A 14,933-nucleotide genomic window follows, 5' to 3' on the forward strand; every position below is an offset into this window, starting at 1 on the left:
CATAAATAAAAAGCTCGAAATTCTTCAGGGTTTACTTAAGATTTATTGTACAATATAATAAAGATGAAGGTGGGAAATGGGAAAGTATGCTTTCTAGTGTTTTAGATAAACAGAGTAAGGAAACAGTAAGTACATGTAAACATATTATGTGTGTATGTGTATGTGTGTGTGTGTGTCTGTCTGTCTGTTTGTGTATGTGTGTATATAATCTATTTATGATTACGTTTGGCGAGATACTTGATTAACGTTATTAGACTACATATGCAATGTGGGATGGGCTGGGGTCGACCAACCCAACTATCAGCTATTATCACAGTATCGTAATACAAGGCAAAAGTCGTGGTAACATTGAAAATACTTTGGACTTAGAGCTAAGCGAATGTCTCCATTGGAATACATGAGGAATGTTTTGCAAATAAATAATACGGTGAGGTTTTATGCTAAACGAAAAAAAAAAGATAAAATAAAATAAAATAAACGAAACAGAAATCCATAGAAATTTCGAATATACATATATGTGTATGCATATAAATAATAATGATAGATAATAAATATAATAATAATAACTTAGGCCAATTAGGATTCGGGTTCGGTTCGGATTCGGATTCGGATTCGGATTCGAATGTCATAGCCGTCTTTGAGAATGAGTTTCAGTGCATGAAATCAACTGTGGGGTCGGAGTCGGATGCATGTCGGATGGATGGCTCAGTTCAGTTGGAATTCGAAATGGAGCTATGCTGATATAACTGCTAACTAAATCTTAATTCTTAGGCAGAGGGGCCGCTAGCCGGCCGGTGGCTGTGTGTTTGTCTTGTTTGCTTTAGTCGCCTTGCAATTCCGCTTGGATTGCTTGGCCAGCAGCTTTGTCATGTGCTTCAGGTACTGAATGTACTGGTACTTGACGAATCGCAGATCCAGGCTATTCGGCTCTCTGGGCCTCTCCGTTGGCTGGCCGTGGGCGGCCAGCACCGCCCGTCGGTGCAGCTCCACCAGCGGCGTCTTCAGATTCCGGAGCTTCCTCTCCATCGGCACACGCTTCACCGTCCGCAGCGGCCTGTGGTTGGGCGCATGGAGGCGGCTGCTGTTGTAGGCCTCCTCAAAGTTGCAGAGCACGAGGCGGGCGCTGTTGCGCAGGCGCAGCAGCTCGGCCGAGAGCACGCTCTGCTTCTGCAGGTTGTCCAGGTCCCAGTGCAGCTGGGCGTGCCGCAGATAGCTGAATGCGGCCACGTAGAACTGCAGATCGTGATGTGCGTGCCGCAGTGACAGCTGCAAGAAAACGAACGGAAAGCACAGAGAATTTCATTAGTTGAGTGCGTTTGGGAAAGCGCCGAGGAGCCGGTTCGAAAGCGCAACTATTTGCTGCCTGGATTGGTGGATCTGGTGTGGCATAGATCGCACCGATATCCGTTTTGATAGCGCAACGGGGCGGTGTAATCACAAGGCTCGCGGCCCAACCGGTTTCGTTCTGGCCCGCTAACCGGTTGCCAACCGTTAAGCAGCCGCCCTCGGCCACGCCCCGTGCCCGTGCCCGGGCCATGTGCGCGCAGGTTGATTGAACTCGCTGGCTGATTAATAATCAAAATCAATCATACGACACGTTGCCTGAAAGTGAAAATCAACCGATTCGCCCATACACAAATTCGCTCGCCTATTCGCCCCGTACGCCCATCGCCCTGTCTCGCTCACTCTCGCGCTAACTGCGCTTGATTGTGCTTTCGGTTTCGCAACGTATCTCACGTCCGCGTGCTTGTGACGTCGCGTCGCGTCGCGTCGCATCGTTTGTCGTTCGTTCGTCGTCGTCGTCGTCGTCGTCGTTCGTTTGCTCGTTCGTTCGTTTGCTCGTTGTTGTTGTTGTTGGTGTTGTTGTCGGTCGTCATTTGTTTTCATTCATGCCGCTGCTGGGGGAATCCACGGCGCGCTCATTCGCATGATTCACGCGCTCGAGCGCGCGTTCCATGTCGCTCTCGCTCTATCGTTCTATCTGTGTGGCCTCTCTCTCCCTCTCTCTCTCTCTCTCGCCCGCTCGCTCTCTACGTTTATCAGCTCTGCCCGGCGCACCCTTGCACCCGCGCCCTGCAGCGCCCCACTGACTCAGATATGTGCGAAATGTTGGCTTTTCTGTGACGTCAAAAGGCCGCGTGAGCTGAAAGTTCTTGGGAAAAGTGTGCACCCTAGCTCCTATTGCTGTTGCTGTTGTTGTATGATTTGGGATTTGCGCAAGCCACACTCATGGGAAATGCTAGCAGTGTGCGTCTATAGGGCAGTTTATAAATAGCCACGCTTAGCTGTCAGAGCCCCACTCCCACGTTTCCTGGGTCGTCATCGATATTACAAGAATAACATCAACACCTCATCGTCGTCTGAGTGAGTGTGTGAGTGTGTGAGTGTGAGTGTGAGTGTGTGACTGCTAGAGTACTTCACAATCAACATCATTATAATCGGTTAGCAAATCACATCAGTTGCGGAACTCTGGCCAAAACCCTAACGATTTCACTATGAGCCAGTAATTTTTGCTGTCTTCTCTTTATATATATTTTTTATTTATTTTATTTTATATTATGTTGTTGTCGTTTTTTTTTTTTTTTTTTGGGTTTTTTCCTATGCGCAGCTCCAGTGACGTCAATAAGAAATTCAGCGAAAGCCGCTCATTGTTATGCCAATTATTATTAAACACACACACACACACACACACTATTGTTGGCTAAATGTGTTTGAAGATGATGTTAGCTGTCTAAGTATAGAACAGAGCACAACAACAGCAGCATCAACTGGGAATTAGCCAAACAACAGTGGCTAAGACTGATTTAGAGAGAGGGCGAGGACGAGGGCGAGAGCGAGAGGGGGATAGACGGAGTGTGAGGCGAAATCACTTTAATATGAGCTTATGCTTTCTCAGCCAGCTTCAGAGTCAAGTCAAAGTTCAGGTTAAGAACATCTCGGCTTACGGCCACAATTAGCTGGGCTCTAAAAGCGAATGCTTAATAAATTTGTTGTTTTTCATATGCCATAAAAGAAAAATATAAACAACAACAACAACAACAACAAACTAACGAAATAAACATAAATTTTGTGACTACGTTAATTGAAAGCTGAACAAAATGTTCTAAAATTAAACTACATATAGCTGGAACGTGTGCAGAATTTTTTGGTTATTTCCAAAATGCAAAATTTTATGTTTAACCCATTTTACATGTATATAAATGTGTGTGAATGTATTTATATATATAGGTGTATGTACTTGTTTATAGCACTTCTTTGTTTTAATTTTTAGATTTCTCAGATAAGCTCTATTTCTGAACGTCACTTTGCCTGAGTGAGCAACGTAACGTAATCTACTTCCCATTTCTGACTTGGCCCGCTATGTTAGATAAGTCATACATATGTGTGTGTGTGTGTGTGTGTGTGTATACGGTGGCTACTATCATACGATTAGCCATCACTTGCTCTAGCTGGCAAGCATTATTCACAGTCTTTATCAGCTCCATTCATCAGCTGCTAGGGCGGAAGGAGTCCATAAGTTGTTCAGATATAGCACACATAAACATATGTATGTATAACATTTATATAACATATGTATAACATACATACATATGCAATCTATATAACATATGTATAACATTTCTATAACATCTATAAAATCTCTCACATGTCTTTGACCCAATTCCTGGACAGTCTGCGTCGAGCGAGCATGTTGCAGTCGGTTACAGCTGTTTGGAAAGTTCTCACTTGCATACATATGTATATGTATGTATGTATGTATATATATTTGATTGTACTATTTTCATATACTTGTATTTGTTTTTATTAATTCGCGTGATTCGTTACGTGTATTTGGCTTTTAGCGCATCATTAGCTTTTACGAGTGGGTTGCAAATGGAAATTCGCATACGAATTCGAATTCGGCATCGCCTTCGACTTCGACTTCGACTTCGAGTGGGACTTGTATATTATTATATCTTCAACATTGAAATGAATCTGCATATTTACGATCACGTTTCGATCAGCTGCCCGGGCCCACATAGCATATACGGCGCGTGTCTCTGTTGTTTGGCTTTGTTTATTTGCCTCGATTGAGGTTTTGTTTTTTGTTTTCCCAACAAATTAGCCGAGATACGAAATGAAATTCAGCTGCCTCACAGCGCGCACACACACGCACACATATCTTATGTATAAATGTGTATATATAGTTATATTTCCCTTCGTATATTCATGTATAACTCTAATGAAACGTGCTGCAGCTGACATTGAGGAATGTCGCGTGTCAGCGCTGCACACTCGGCGTATGCTTAATTTCAGCTACTCCCGATACGATTTACTTGCGAAACGGCCCTCGCTTGTAAGTGCTCGACCGCACTCATATGACTGACTCGCGTTGGCTTGTGACGGCGATTTTTTTCTCTTTTCCCCCTTTATATGATTTACTTTGCACCTACGCAATGACGAACGGGTGAAATGCTACCTCACGTGACCCACTGCCAAGCACTTGGCATTTGGCTTGGCTCTAATCAAATTGATTGCTTCACGCATCAAATTTAGTGCCTGTGAAAAGTTGTTGGCCTACCTGCTTGCTAACATTCACCCGGGGCAGAAAATCGTATTGGCTGTTGTGCAGACTCCACGTGTCCTGCTTGGAGATGTCGATCGCCTGGACGACGGCGGTGTCCTGCGCCTTCACCGAGTGCTCCAGGTGCCGCAGTGCGTTGTCGTCGCGCAATTGCACCAGCTCGCGCCGCGTTTTATTCCGCAATGTGCGTAGCCACTGGAACGATAAGGAAATGCCTCATTAAGACATATTTTATACTAATAAACGTGAGAATCATACACACGTATATACTTTGAGATAAACTATCAAATGGAAAGAGGAAATTCATTTGTCATTACTCTGTTCACCTTTCTTGATTTGTTAACTAAACTCGAAAAGGGTAAACCAAAATTCATATAATATATAAAAATCGAGAAGAGTTATTAATTTTTTGAAACAAACATGGTAAGAGTCTGCTATACGCTGACCCACACAACCAATTTCAAGTCTCTAGCTCTCATAGCTACTGAGATCGACGCAATCGCGCATACGGACAAACGTGCGAACATAGAACATAAAACTAAATCAACTCAACCAGGTAAAGTGTAAAAAATCTGGGAAATTTTTTGTTGAAATAGTAAGATCAATATATATATAAAGTAAATATATGTATATATTATATATTCATATAATACATAAATTGGGTTATTTTACGTCAATTGCTTGAAGTAGTGCTACTTCATCTACTTTCATTTCATATTCTATTCCATTAGTGGTGCATTGTCGTAGTCAATTCTTTCATCTCCATATTTCTCTCTCTCTCTCTCTCTCTCTCTCTCACTTTCCCATTCTCATTTCTCTGCTCATGTTTGCCCTACTCTCATTAAGCTATACTTGGGATATTGACTAATATTGATTATATAATAGCTAGATTTGGGATTCTTCGTAATTACTTTTTAAGTTTCCCCCCACACGTTCTATCTTATCATGGTTCAATAATATCATCGACCAAATATGACTATGAATTGGTGGGCATATCTGGCCCCCATCGGTCGTTGCTGATATTATTGAAATATTTTCCCGTCCCCTTTCAGCAGGCATCATGCATTGGGCGTGCTTAAGCGTTATCGCTAGGCCGACTCTCGTCTTGTCAATCTTCTTTCACACAAATAAATCAGCAATGCTTTTAGCTGGCAAACTTTCAGTCAGTGAACAAACTCGATCGATGCGATACGAGTGCGCCATAAAGATTAAGAGAGTGAGTGTGGCATGGGATATGGTTAGCTTACCTTCTTGAGGCAGCGCTGCCTGCGCGTCAACACTGGAGGGGGCGACCGATCGGGACCTGTCCACTTGCCGCCGCAGCTATTGCTCCAGTCCGGCACGGTGTTCCGCAGCTCGCGCTGGAAGCTCATCTTGAAGCTGATGCTCTCGTGCCGCTTCTGCATGCGGCGCGTTCGTCTCGTTTGCCGTGCGGCGGCCAGCTTGGCGGCGCTGTCGATGAGTGGTGTTGTTTGTGGTGCAGGTGGTGCAACAGCAGTTGCTGCTGCTGCTGCTGTGGCTGCTGGTGCGGCCAGGGCCAGGGCCAGGCCAGCGCCAGAGCCAGCGTTGCCGGATCGCAGCAGCTCCTGCAGCTGAGCCATGATCAGGGCGAGCATTAGCAGCGATCGCCACTTGGCTGCACTCTGTGTGGACTGTGGAGGACGTCGTCGTCGGGCGCTCTGCTCCTGCTCCTGGTGCTGCGGCCTTGCCCCCCTCGCCGTCGTCGTCGTCGTCGTCGGCGTGTCTCGCCTTTTCCGTGTGTTCCCCGTTTTGCTGTTGTTGCTGCTGCTGCTGCTGGCTAGAAGCTGAGCAACAGTTGTCGTCTGTCGAAATGATACAATATGGATGAAAAAAAAAACAAGCCAAACAAAACACAAAACAATGCAGTTTGTTTGCCAAGGGGATTCCCGTTAGTCAAGTGTTGTTGTTTTTTTAGTATTTGTTTGCCTTTTGCTTTTGTTTGTGTTTCATGGCGTGTGTTGGGCTAAGAGTGATTTGGCCAAAACGTGCTTGGCCTGACGTTATCGTTATCGTTTGCTGTTGTTGCTGCTGTCGTTGTTGTTGTTGTTGTTGTTGTTAATGTCAATGTAGTTGGATTTATTTTTATTTTGTCTGTATGTGCGTGTGTGTGCGTCCGCTGACATAATTATTTAAAATAAAAGTCTTAATTTGGCTGAATCATCAGGCATAAGCGAATCTCCGCAGCACACACACACACGTACGCAGTCGGCAACACTGCGCTACAAAGTCAACGAACTCAGCCCACCCCGCTGGCTTCTTGCACACTTTTGTGAAATTCACTGAAGTTGGCTTTTTGTGGCCGAAGTCAACGTTGCTATTGGCATCGGCCGTTTGTCTCTTTCGACTGTTGTCTTTGAACCTTGCTTTTCTCTCTTTCGCTCGCTCGCTCTCTCTCCCGCTCTCCCGCTCTCGCTCCATGCCAAGAGGCCGGCGTTGTTGCTGGCTGACGCATCGTCGCGCACGCTCTGACTTGTTGCGGCCGCTGCTGTTGCCAAACAAAGCAGCTCATCCCACACCCTCCCCTCTGCGCCCTACGTGCCCACCCACCCCATCGGCCGCCCACTGCCCATTGCCATGCGCACCGCCCCGCCCCGCCCCGAACGTGTAAATTAATTTCACATGTTTGATTTGAATTGAACTTGTTTTTCGCCAACTGCCGCCGCCGAGGGCCGCGCTCTCCACCTGAGTCAGGTGTGCTGAATGACATTTCAACTCCAGCTCGGCATGCCCCGCACTGCCGACTGCTGCAGGGGTATAGGGTATATTGACAGTTATTATTGAAAGGTGAATTTTGATTGGCCTTAACTAATCTTAGCTGCAGTTATCCACACTAGTGCGGCATACCCTGCAGGGCAGTTAATATAGGGTATATGCAATGCTTGTTGCATATTCCAAAGTAAAGTGAAGTCATTCTTTCTAGCTCTTTTCCCGCAAGCAGCTGAATGTATACCCTGCACTCATTGCCAGGCTGTCATAGGGTATATACAATTGTAATTAGATATACAGGAATTCACTTAGTTGAAGTAAGTCTCTCTGGGTCTCTCTTACATATCCTCCATTTAGGGTATATGTAACCGTTATTAAAAGCGCTTAACAAAACTTTCCTAAAATGCCCCCCTCCATCTCGTATCCTCCTAACAGCAAAGCTTATATTGTGGATTCAAATCTGATAAATACAGGGTATATGGCAGTCGTTATACAAAATGCAAAAGTTAATTCAGCAATCTTTGACAAACGTTTGCAGAACTATTACCCTCTACTTCTTATTAGTCGAACAACTAAGCGTCTACCCTGCAATTAGTCTCAGCTAAATATAGGGTATATGCAATCGAGCTTTAATATAAGCATACACGTTATCTAACTCAAGTAACACCGCTTTAAGCAATCCCCAATCCCAGTTGAGTATTGGGTGCATGCGACCGTCAATTCAACAATCTTTCAATAAGTTGGGCATCTCCCCCTCCTTGTTGACCTATTCAGCGGCAACTCCAATGCTCTACAGGGTATCCCAGAGTCGCTCTGGCCGGAAATCGTTTATTATTGTATTATTGCACTGATAAACGCATGACGATTTCCTAGGAATCGCGGCTTACTCCAGCACTTTTTGTATCAGCCTCTAGAGCACATTGCGCCAAACGGCATTAGTACTATTTGCTAAGGCAGCCGGAGCCAGTTAGGGAATTTGCACCCATGTAGGTCAAGGTGTCCCAATTCAAATATGTATGTAATAAAAGTTTGGCGTAAATTCCTAGCTATAATTCTTCTAGAACAAGTATCTCTCTCTTTCTCTATATATATATATATATATATATATATATATCTCTCTCTCATATGTGACTATATGCATATATATTACATATATATATTATATATCTGGTTAGTCGTGCGCTACTTATCAGGTGGAACACGCAGCGTCAGGTTGGTTTGCTTAAAGAACAAAAAAAAAAACAAAAGCAAAAAAAGTGCACAGCCAAAATCAATGACAACTACAACTACAACAACAATACACGGACTGTTCGATAAGGCAATTGATGGGAAAATTTTTCAAGCTATGTGTGTGTGTGTGTGTGTGTGTGTGTGAGGTGGAAGCAAAATGCCACAATTCGAAAAATAATGAAATTAATACTCACCATTTACACATAAATTTCCAATGAGTCCTGTGCGAGCCGCGCTGGAAGAGCCTCTGCAATATGTTCTCTCTGTCTCTCTCTTTCTATATTTATATATATGTATATTTATTTATATATATCCGTATATATATATAGTTCAATAGTTGAGTCAAAAAAAATGCGTGAGAGGGCGCTCGCGCCTCTGTTTGGTTGTTGAAACAATAAACTCGCGAGATTGAAATGCACTTCGAGAATAATTCAATACAACAAGCAAACAAAAAAAAAAAAAAAGACAAAAAAAAATAATAATGATGAAACTTCGATGCACGCTTTATACAAAATATGAACAATAAATATAGTGTATATGTTTTACGAATTAGTATCTTGCAGATATATTATGTATATTGGTTAAACGTCGACGCGCTGTGTTTGACTGCCTGTTTTGATTTGAATCGAGTGGCCGGCGATCGGATTCGGGCTGGCTCGGGCTCTCTATTTGCCAACTTTCGCGCAGAGAGCGGCAACAGCTGAGGCAGAGTCGCCGTCACACACAGGCACCAACGGCAGCGGCAGAGGCTCGGGCAGAGACACCGACAGCGGCAGCGACACAAGCAGAGCAACAGCAGCGAACGAACTAAACTCCTCAGTTACTATGAGCGTACTAATGAGGAGTATAACGAGGTGGGCCCCCTCTGTCCAAGAATTTATGCTCGTTGGTGTGAGTAAGCGTGGGTAACTGTATCTGTCCATGTGTGTGTGAGTGTGCAGATTCGCGAACGCCTTTGAGCGCGCGCAAGCGCATGTGTGAGTGTGAGTGAGCTTGGGTGAATCGACAATCGCGAGCCTGTGTGTGGGTAGCGTCTGCGTAAAGCGAATGACTAGTAACAGCAAGTAAGCATTAAATAATCCCGACTAAAGTTAATAGCTGTTTGTGAATGGCAAGAATATAAAGGTAGCTGCATTAATTAGATGACGCCGCCCCCTAATGTAACGCTGGCCTTGCCAATCACAACTACCAGCAGCGCTCGCAACAGCTGTTCTACACACACACACACACACACACACAGGCACACGCACAGAGAGAGTTACACTCAAGCCTGCCGAGCGTCGGCCGAACGCCGGCGAGAGTTGCCGAACAGCTGAGCAAAAACAATGAATAACTGTGAGTGTGCCCTGCACGCGGCAGATCTGGAGTGAGGCATATCAATAGTACCAAGCGCTTTGCAATTGCTCGGGCTGGCCTGCAAACGCTCAACTGAACGACAATTGTCCCAACAACAGTTGCCAATAAGACATAAGACAATAAATGTGATTCACATATTTTCAGCACCGTTGCCACACTCATATGGCATTGCCCAAGCAGCTGCAGCAGCTCGTTGGATTTGCGCAAGTGTAGCGCATTGCTGCAGTCGTTAGCAGCGCTGCTGCGTGACGTCGCGTCGTCTGTAGCTCTCTCGCTAGCGTCGCTCTCTCACTCTCTTCTTGTTGTGCTGATTGCGGCGCGGCTGCGGTGGGCCAGCTGGCGCTCGCAGCGCGATCAGCTGTTTATGCATTTGGCAAACGCTGCCGAGCCGAACGTTTGAGCGCTTCGTATTTCTCTCCCTCTCGCTCTCTCTCTCACTGTGGCGTTTTTCGTATGTGTTATTTACTTTTCTTCACGCTCTCTCACTCTCTCTCGTTTGCTGCTCTTTGCAAAATAAACAAAGCGTATTTTGACTCTTCTGGCGGAACAACAAAATTTTGATTACCAAATTGTGAACATTTGTTAACAATAGTTCCGTTATCAGTGGGGTAGGCGTGGCCTGCTATCAGTTGGACCTTTGGACCAGCGGAAGCATAAGCCTCTATAAATGCTTGATACACATATCACTTCCGAATAGTGCTGCAAACCGTGTGTTATTCATCGCTGTAAAAACTTGGGTCACACGCACACTGGCCAAGAGAGCGCGAGTGTGAGAGAGAGAGAGAGAGCATTTGAAATGAAAAAAATGCCGACGTCACGGAGCCTCATACAAAATTTCAGTTATTTCCGTTCAATTTCACAAGAACTCAATTACTCATACGTAGCGGTGTCTGCCATGCAGCCGGCTAGTCAAGCTTGCTCTCTCACACACACGCACACACACACACACACACACACACATTTACATGTACACTTGTGCTTGTTGTCGCCACATTGGAGGTTCATTCATGATTTTTTCGCGCCCGCATTGCGAGTGAGCGAGCGAGAGGGCGAGAGGGAGGGAGGGAGAGAGCGCACACTTATTGTCACAAAACGTAGGCTAAATTTCACCATGCCTAAAACATGATCAATCTAAAAATTATTGAGCGCTCTTACTCATGGAGACGTCGCCAATTGAGGCGACTCCATGGCCCAGTATTTAGCACTCGCATGATTGGCCCAAGCTATTTTTAAACTATTGTGTAGCGGCGCGGGCGTGAAGTTGCCATTTGACTGTTTAAGTTTCCAATCTCTGTGTCTGTGTGTGTGTGTGTTTGTTTGCTTTTTGTTTTTGCTACCTTTGGGGTCAGCAATTGATCGAGTCGGCGCCTTCGCAAAGACCTTTTCGGAACTGCTCGCTCATGCTTTGGCATGCAGTTGTGTGTCGGCTGGTATTTCCCATCGATTGGGGCCCGGGGCCCGGGGCCCGGGGCCGATCGCACTGTGAGCCGAATATTGTATTATTACCTAATAAGTGAAATGTCTAATGTGTAATGAGCGCTGGATGACGTGCCGTGCGGCGTATGAGTAATATGCAAAGCATGACCAACTGGAGGCGAATCAATCACGCGCCTTCCCAAGTCAAATCCACTTGAACTAGAGCATAATTAGTATTGCTCCTGGAATAGCTTTCGATTTCGCGAAACTGAACATATCAGAAATAGCAGCGGTTAGCCAGACTTAGTCACACACACACATAATTAAATCGATAAGGAATCGGTCTGATTAGAGTTTATAATATTTTTTGTTTTTTCTTTACATTGAGAAGACTAAAGTCGTATCAGCTTTTGCCCTCGCTCGATCAGTGGGAGGCGACGCCAGCTCAGCGCATGACTTGGAGCTCAACAATTTCTGACGACACTCGAATAGTAACCACATAATAATGCTAATTTATTAGCCAATCGATTTGAAACAGCTACTAACAAAAAAATAAAAAATAAATAAATAAATAAAAAATAAATAAATAAATGCAGCCTCAAGCGTCGAGCGAGCGACCTGAGTCATCGAATTCATTTCGAGCTGAACTTGAATTTTGTTTTTATTGCTTTTCCCTCTGCTTTTCATTCTGACTATGCAACATTTGTTGTGTATTTGAGCACAGCAAATACCAAATGCCAGATGTATTCGTAGCTCGTCTAGGGCGCATCGGGCGTATACGCAACGCGTAGCCAATTTAACAAGTCTCAATATTTGTTTGTACAGCAGAGCGCGGAGTCAAAGAGTTGGCCGTATTTAGAGTGCTATACGTGTTCTACGTGTTGTACGAAAGTTGAAGCTGCAGGCCAAAGGGATGAAGTGTGTGAGAGAGAGAGAGTGAGAGACAATGAGAGAGAGAGGGGCTTACCATGGGGCTGCTGCCCCATTAATGGTCGGTAATTTGGTGAGCGCTGTGCGTTTGGTTTTCATGTTTGCCGACGCGCGAAATTTAAAAGTTTCACACATAACAAAGTGCGAAGGATGCAGATCGCCAGAGCCAAACTTAATTAGCGCCCATTGCAAAAATATTTACGGCAAAACAAAATAACACCCATTAAGCAAAGGGCGAAAACAACAACAACAGCAACAAGAAGGAAGGAAAACAAAAGCAGCGCAAACGCGTGATGATCACTGGGTAACGCCCCTGACAAAGCCCCAAAAGAGGAGACGCACAGGCACAGACCACGTTCAACAGCAACAAGGCAGCCAAAAAACAAAAAAAAAAAAGCAGGAGAAGATGCAAAAGAAGAAGAAGAAGCAGAGACTGAAATAAAATAAAATAAAACACATGCAAGCTGTATGAGCATCAAAGGCCACAACAGGAGCGCGATTTCAGCCATGGCCTGGCCATGGGAGGTACAAACGCCTCAGCCAGAGTCAGAGTCAGAGCCAGACCGGGACCGGGATGCTGACTCTGTCTCTGACTCTGGCTCTGGCTCTGGCTCATTGTCCGTTCTGGCCGCGGCCGTCATTATAAGCCGTCACCTTGTTGTGTAGACATTGGCCATGGCCACCGCGCAGATCCACAGACAGAGACGCTGCTAACTGCTAATCCGGTTCGGGTTCTTCGGGCTCGGGTTCGGGTTCGGGTACGGCGGCGGCAATCGCTGAAGTGAAATCAACTCGTTAAATCGTTACCAAAACTGATCCCATTTAGCGGCGCAGTGCGGCGCCAGCCAGCCAGGCCCAACGAATGCGCTACACTCGCAATGCAGACGGCTGAGCAGCTGAAGCAGCATATTAAAGATAAATTAATAAATGTGAAGAGAGCGCGATATACACATATATAGCTGTATATATGTATATGTATTCAAGTTCATATACATTTTATGAATCCATTTGCAGTTGGTAGCGTGACAAAAGTTTGAGCTGAACGGCGGCTGCTTGGCCCAGAGTTGCGGCATCTTGCGGCTGGGCATTCGCGTCATCGGCGTCATCAGCAGCAACACCAAGCAACAACACCAGCAACAACACCAGCAACAACAACAACAACAACAACAGCAACACCTTCATCATTATCAGCGGCGGCGGCGTCTTCGATTTGCTGCTGCGTCGCCTGAGGGCGCGTTGAGCAGTTGGCGCTGCTGCTGCTGCTGCTGCTGCTGTTGGTGGTGCTGTTGGTGCTCTCTCATCGGGGCTCGGGCCCGCCAATTGCGTTGCCATGGAAGTAGGTGGTTATGATGATATACTTTGGCTGTTTGGCTTAGCTGTTGAAAGCGACCTTAAGCGGCTTCCGCTGCAGCAGCAGCAACGACTCGTTTCAGAGTCGGCAATATTGTTGCATGGTTATTGTTTCTACCAAAGGCGCAAAGGCAACGGCAGGGGCAGGGGTAGGGGCAGAGGCAGAGGTAGTGGTAGTGGCAATGGTAGAGGCAAAGGATATGCCAGTCTTTGTCTTGGCCGGCGACGTCCATGTTATTAACTTATTTTCAACCAATAAAACGGCAATGAAGCAAACGAGCCGGGCCGATCCGACGGCCCGAACGGAGGCACCAAATGCCTGTGGTTCCCACAGTTATTATTTTCATAGGCTGAACTATTTGGTGTGGAAGTAATGCGATGACGGCGACGACGTCGACCTGGACCTGGACGATGGCGAACATTGGCGCCTCGCTTGGCATTGGTGTTGATTGGCCCGAGCAAAGTGTCAAATAACAATGGCAGAGGCAGAGACAAGCACAGGGAATGATCGGACGCGAGTGCAACGCCGGGGACGGCGGGTACGGCGGGGACCGGAGGCACGAAGGAAGCGTTGCAAGTGCTGTAAAAATTGTTGATGGCGCCCGGGTTGATGTCACTGATTAATTGCGTAGCCATTAATCTTCTACAGCAATTGAGCAGTTGAAGTAGAAGAAGATGAAGATGAAGCAGCAGCAGCACCGTCAGCAGCAGCAGCACCGTCAGCAGCGGTAGGGGCCAGCAGCTTTGACATGCACTTGGAGACCACACAAAGCGGTGCGCGGTAATTGCAATAAAACATCAGAAATGAGAATAAAAAATAATAAAAACAACAAGACAAAAGACAAAAGACGAGAGACAAGAGACAAAAGACATGGCATAGCATACCCGAAACCAGATTGATAATTATGTAGAATGATAGTTCCTTTTTTGTCGTTATCCTCAGTGTCAGCCTTAGTCTCATTCCCATTCCCATTCCCGTTCCCATTCCCACTCCCAGTTCCCATTCGCGCGCTTCTCTCTTACGACTTACACGTAGACCTCGGTCCAATTCACTCGTGTGTTTTTGTTTTGAAGTGTCCAATTTCACAACATTTAATTCAAGATTTGACGGCAACAGGTTCGGAGATTCTCGAATTGAGCGACAGGTACAATTCCAATTCAATCTGCTTCTTCTGCATCTCTTTTTGCCCCTGCTTCTCGTTGTCCCTCTCTCTTTCATTTGACTGACATATACGTATGCATTTACCTTTGCCTTGCTTGCCAGCGTCTCTGCTGTAGTTTTTTTTTTTTACAAGACCTCCCGCACATGTAAAACATGCCGATTCATAATTCTGCATTTGGTTTTTTGAGGAGGCAATAC

General features: G+C 45.6%; 1 protein-coding gene across 1 annotated transcript; it reads right to left on the reverse strand.

Moving 5' to 3' along the window:
- Positions 1–169: 169 nt before the first annotated feature.
- On the reverse strand, positions 170–8,845 carry upd3 (unpaired 3). Its single transcript, XM_030389933.2, has 4 exons — positions 8,716–8,845; positions 5,812–6,387; positions 4,562–4,759; positions 170–1,266 (listed from the first exon to the last, which is right to left on the reverse strand). The coding sequence occupies exons 1-4, from the start codon at positions 8,716–8,718 to the stop codon at positions 784–786; spliced, it is 1,260 nt and encodes a 419-aa protein (XP_030245793.1). The 5' UTR covers positions 8,719–8,845; the 3' UTR covers positions 170–783.
- Positions 8,846–14,933: the final 6,088 nt, after the last annotated feature.

The sequence above is a fragment of the Drosophila navojoa genome, chromosome X (genome assembly GCF_054131105.1).
Source record: "Drosophila navojoa isolate 15081-1374.11 chromosome X, UAZ_NAV_1.0, whole genome shotgun sequence".
NCBI classification, from domain to species: Eukaryota; Metazoa; Arthropoda; class Insecta; order Diptera; family Drosophilidae; genus Drosophila; species Drosophila navojoa.

Bases quoted from the DNA above. Each gene is read 5' to 3' on its own strand.
- upd3 (XM_030389933.2), bottom strand. The intron at 4,760-5,811 runs GTAAGCTAACCA...TTATCGTTCCAG, and splicing joins GGCAGCGCTGCCTCAAGAAG to TGGCTACGCACATTGCGGAA. The intron at 1,267-4,561 runs GTAGGCCAACAA...GTTTTCTTGCAG, and splicing joins GGGTGAATGTTAGCAAGCAG to CTGTCACTGCGGCACGCACA.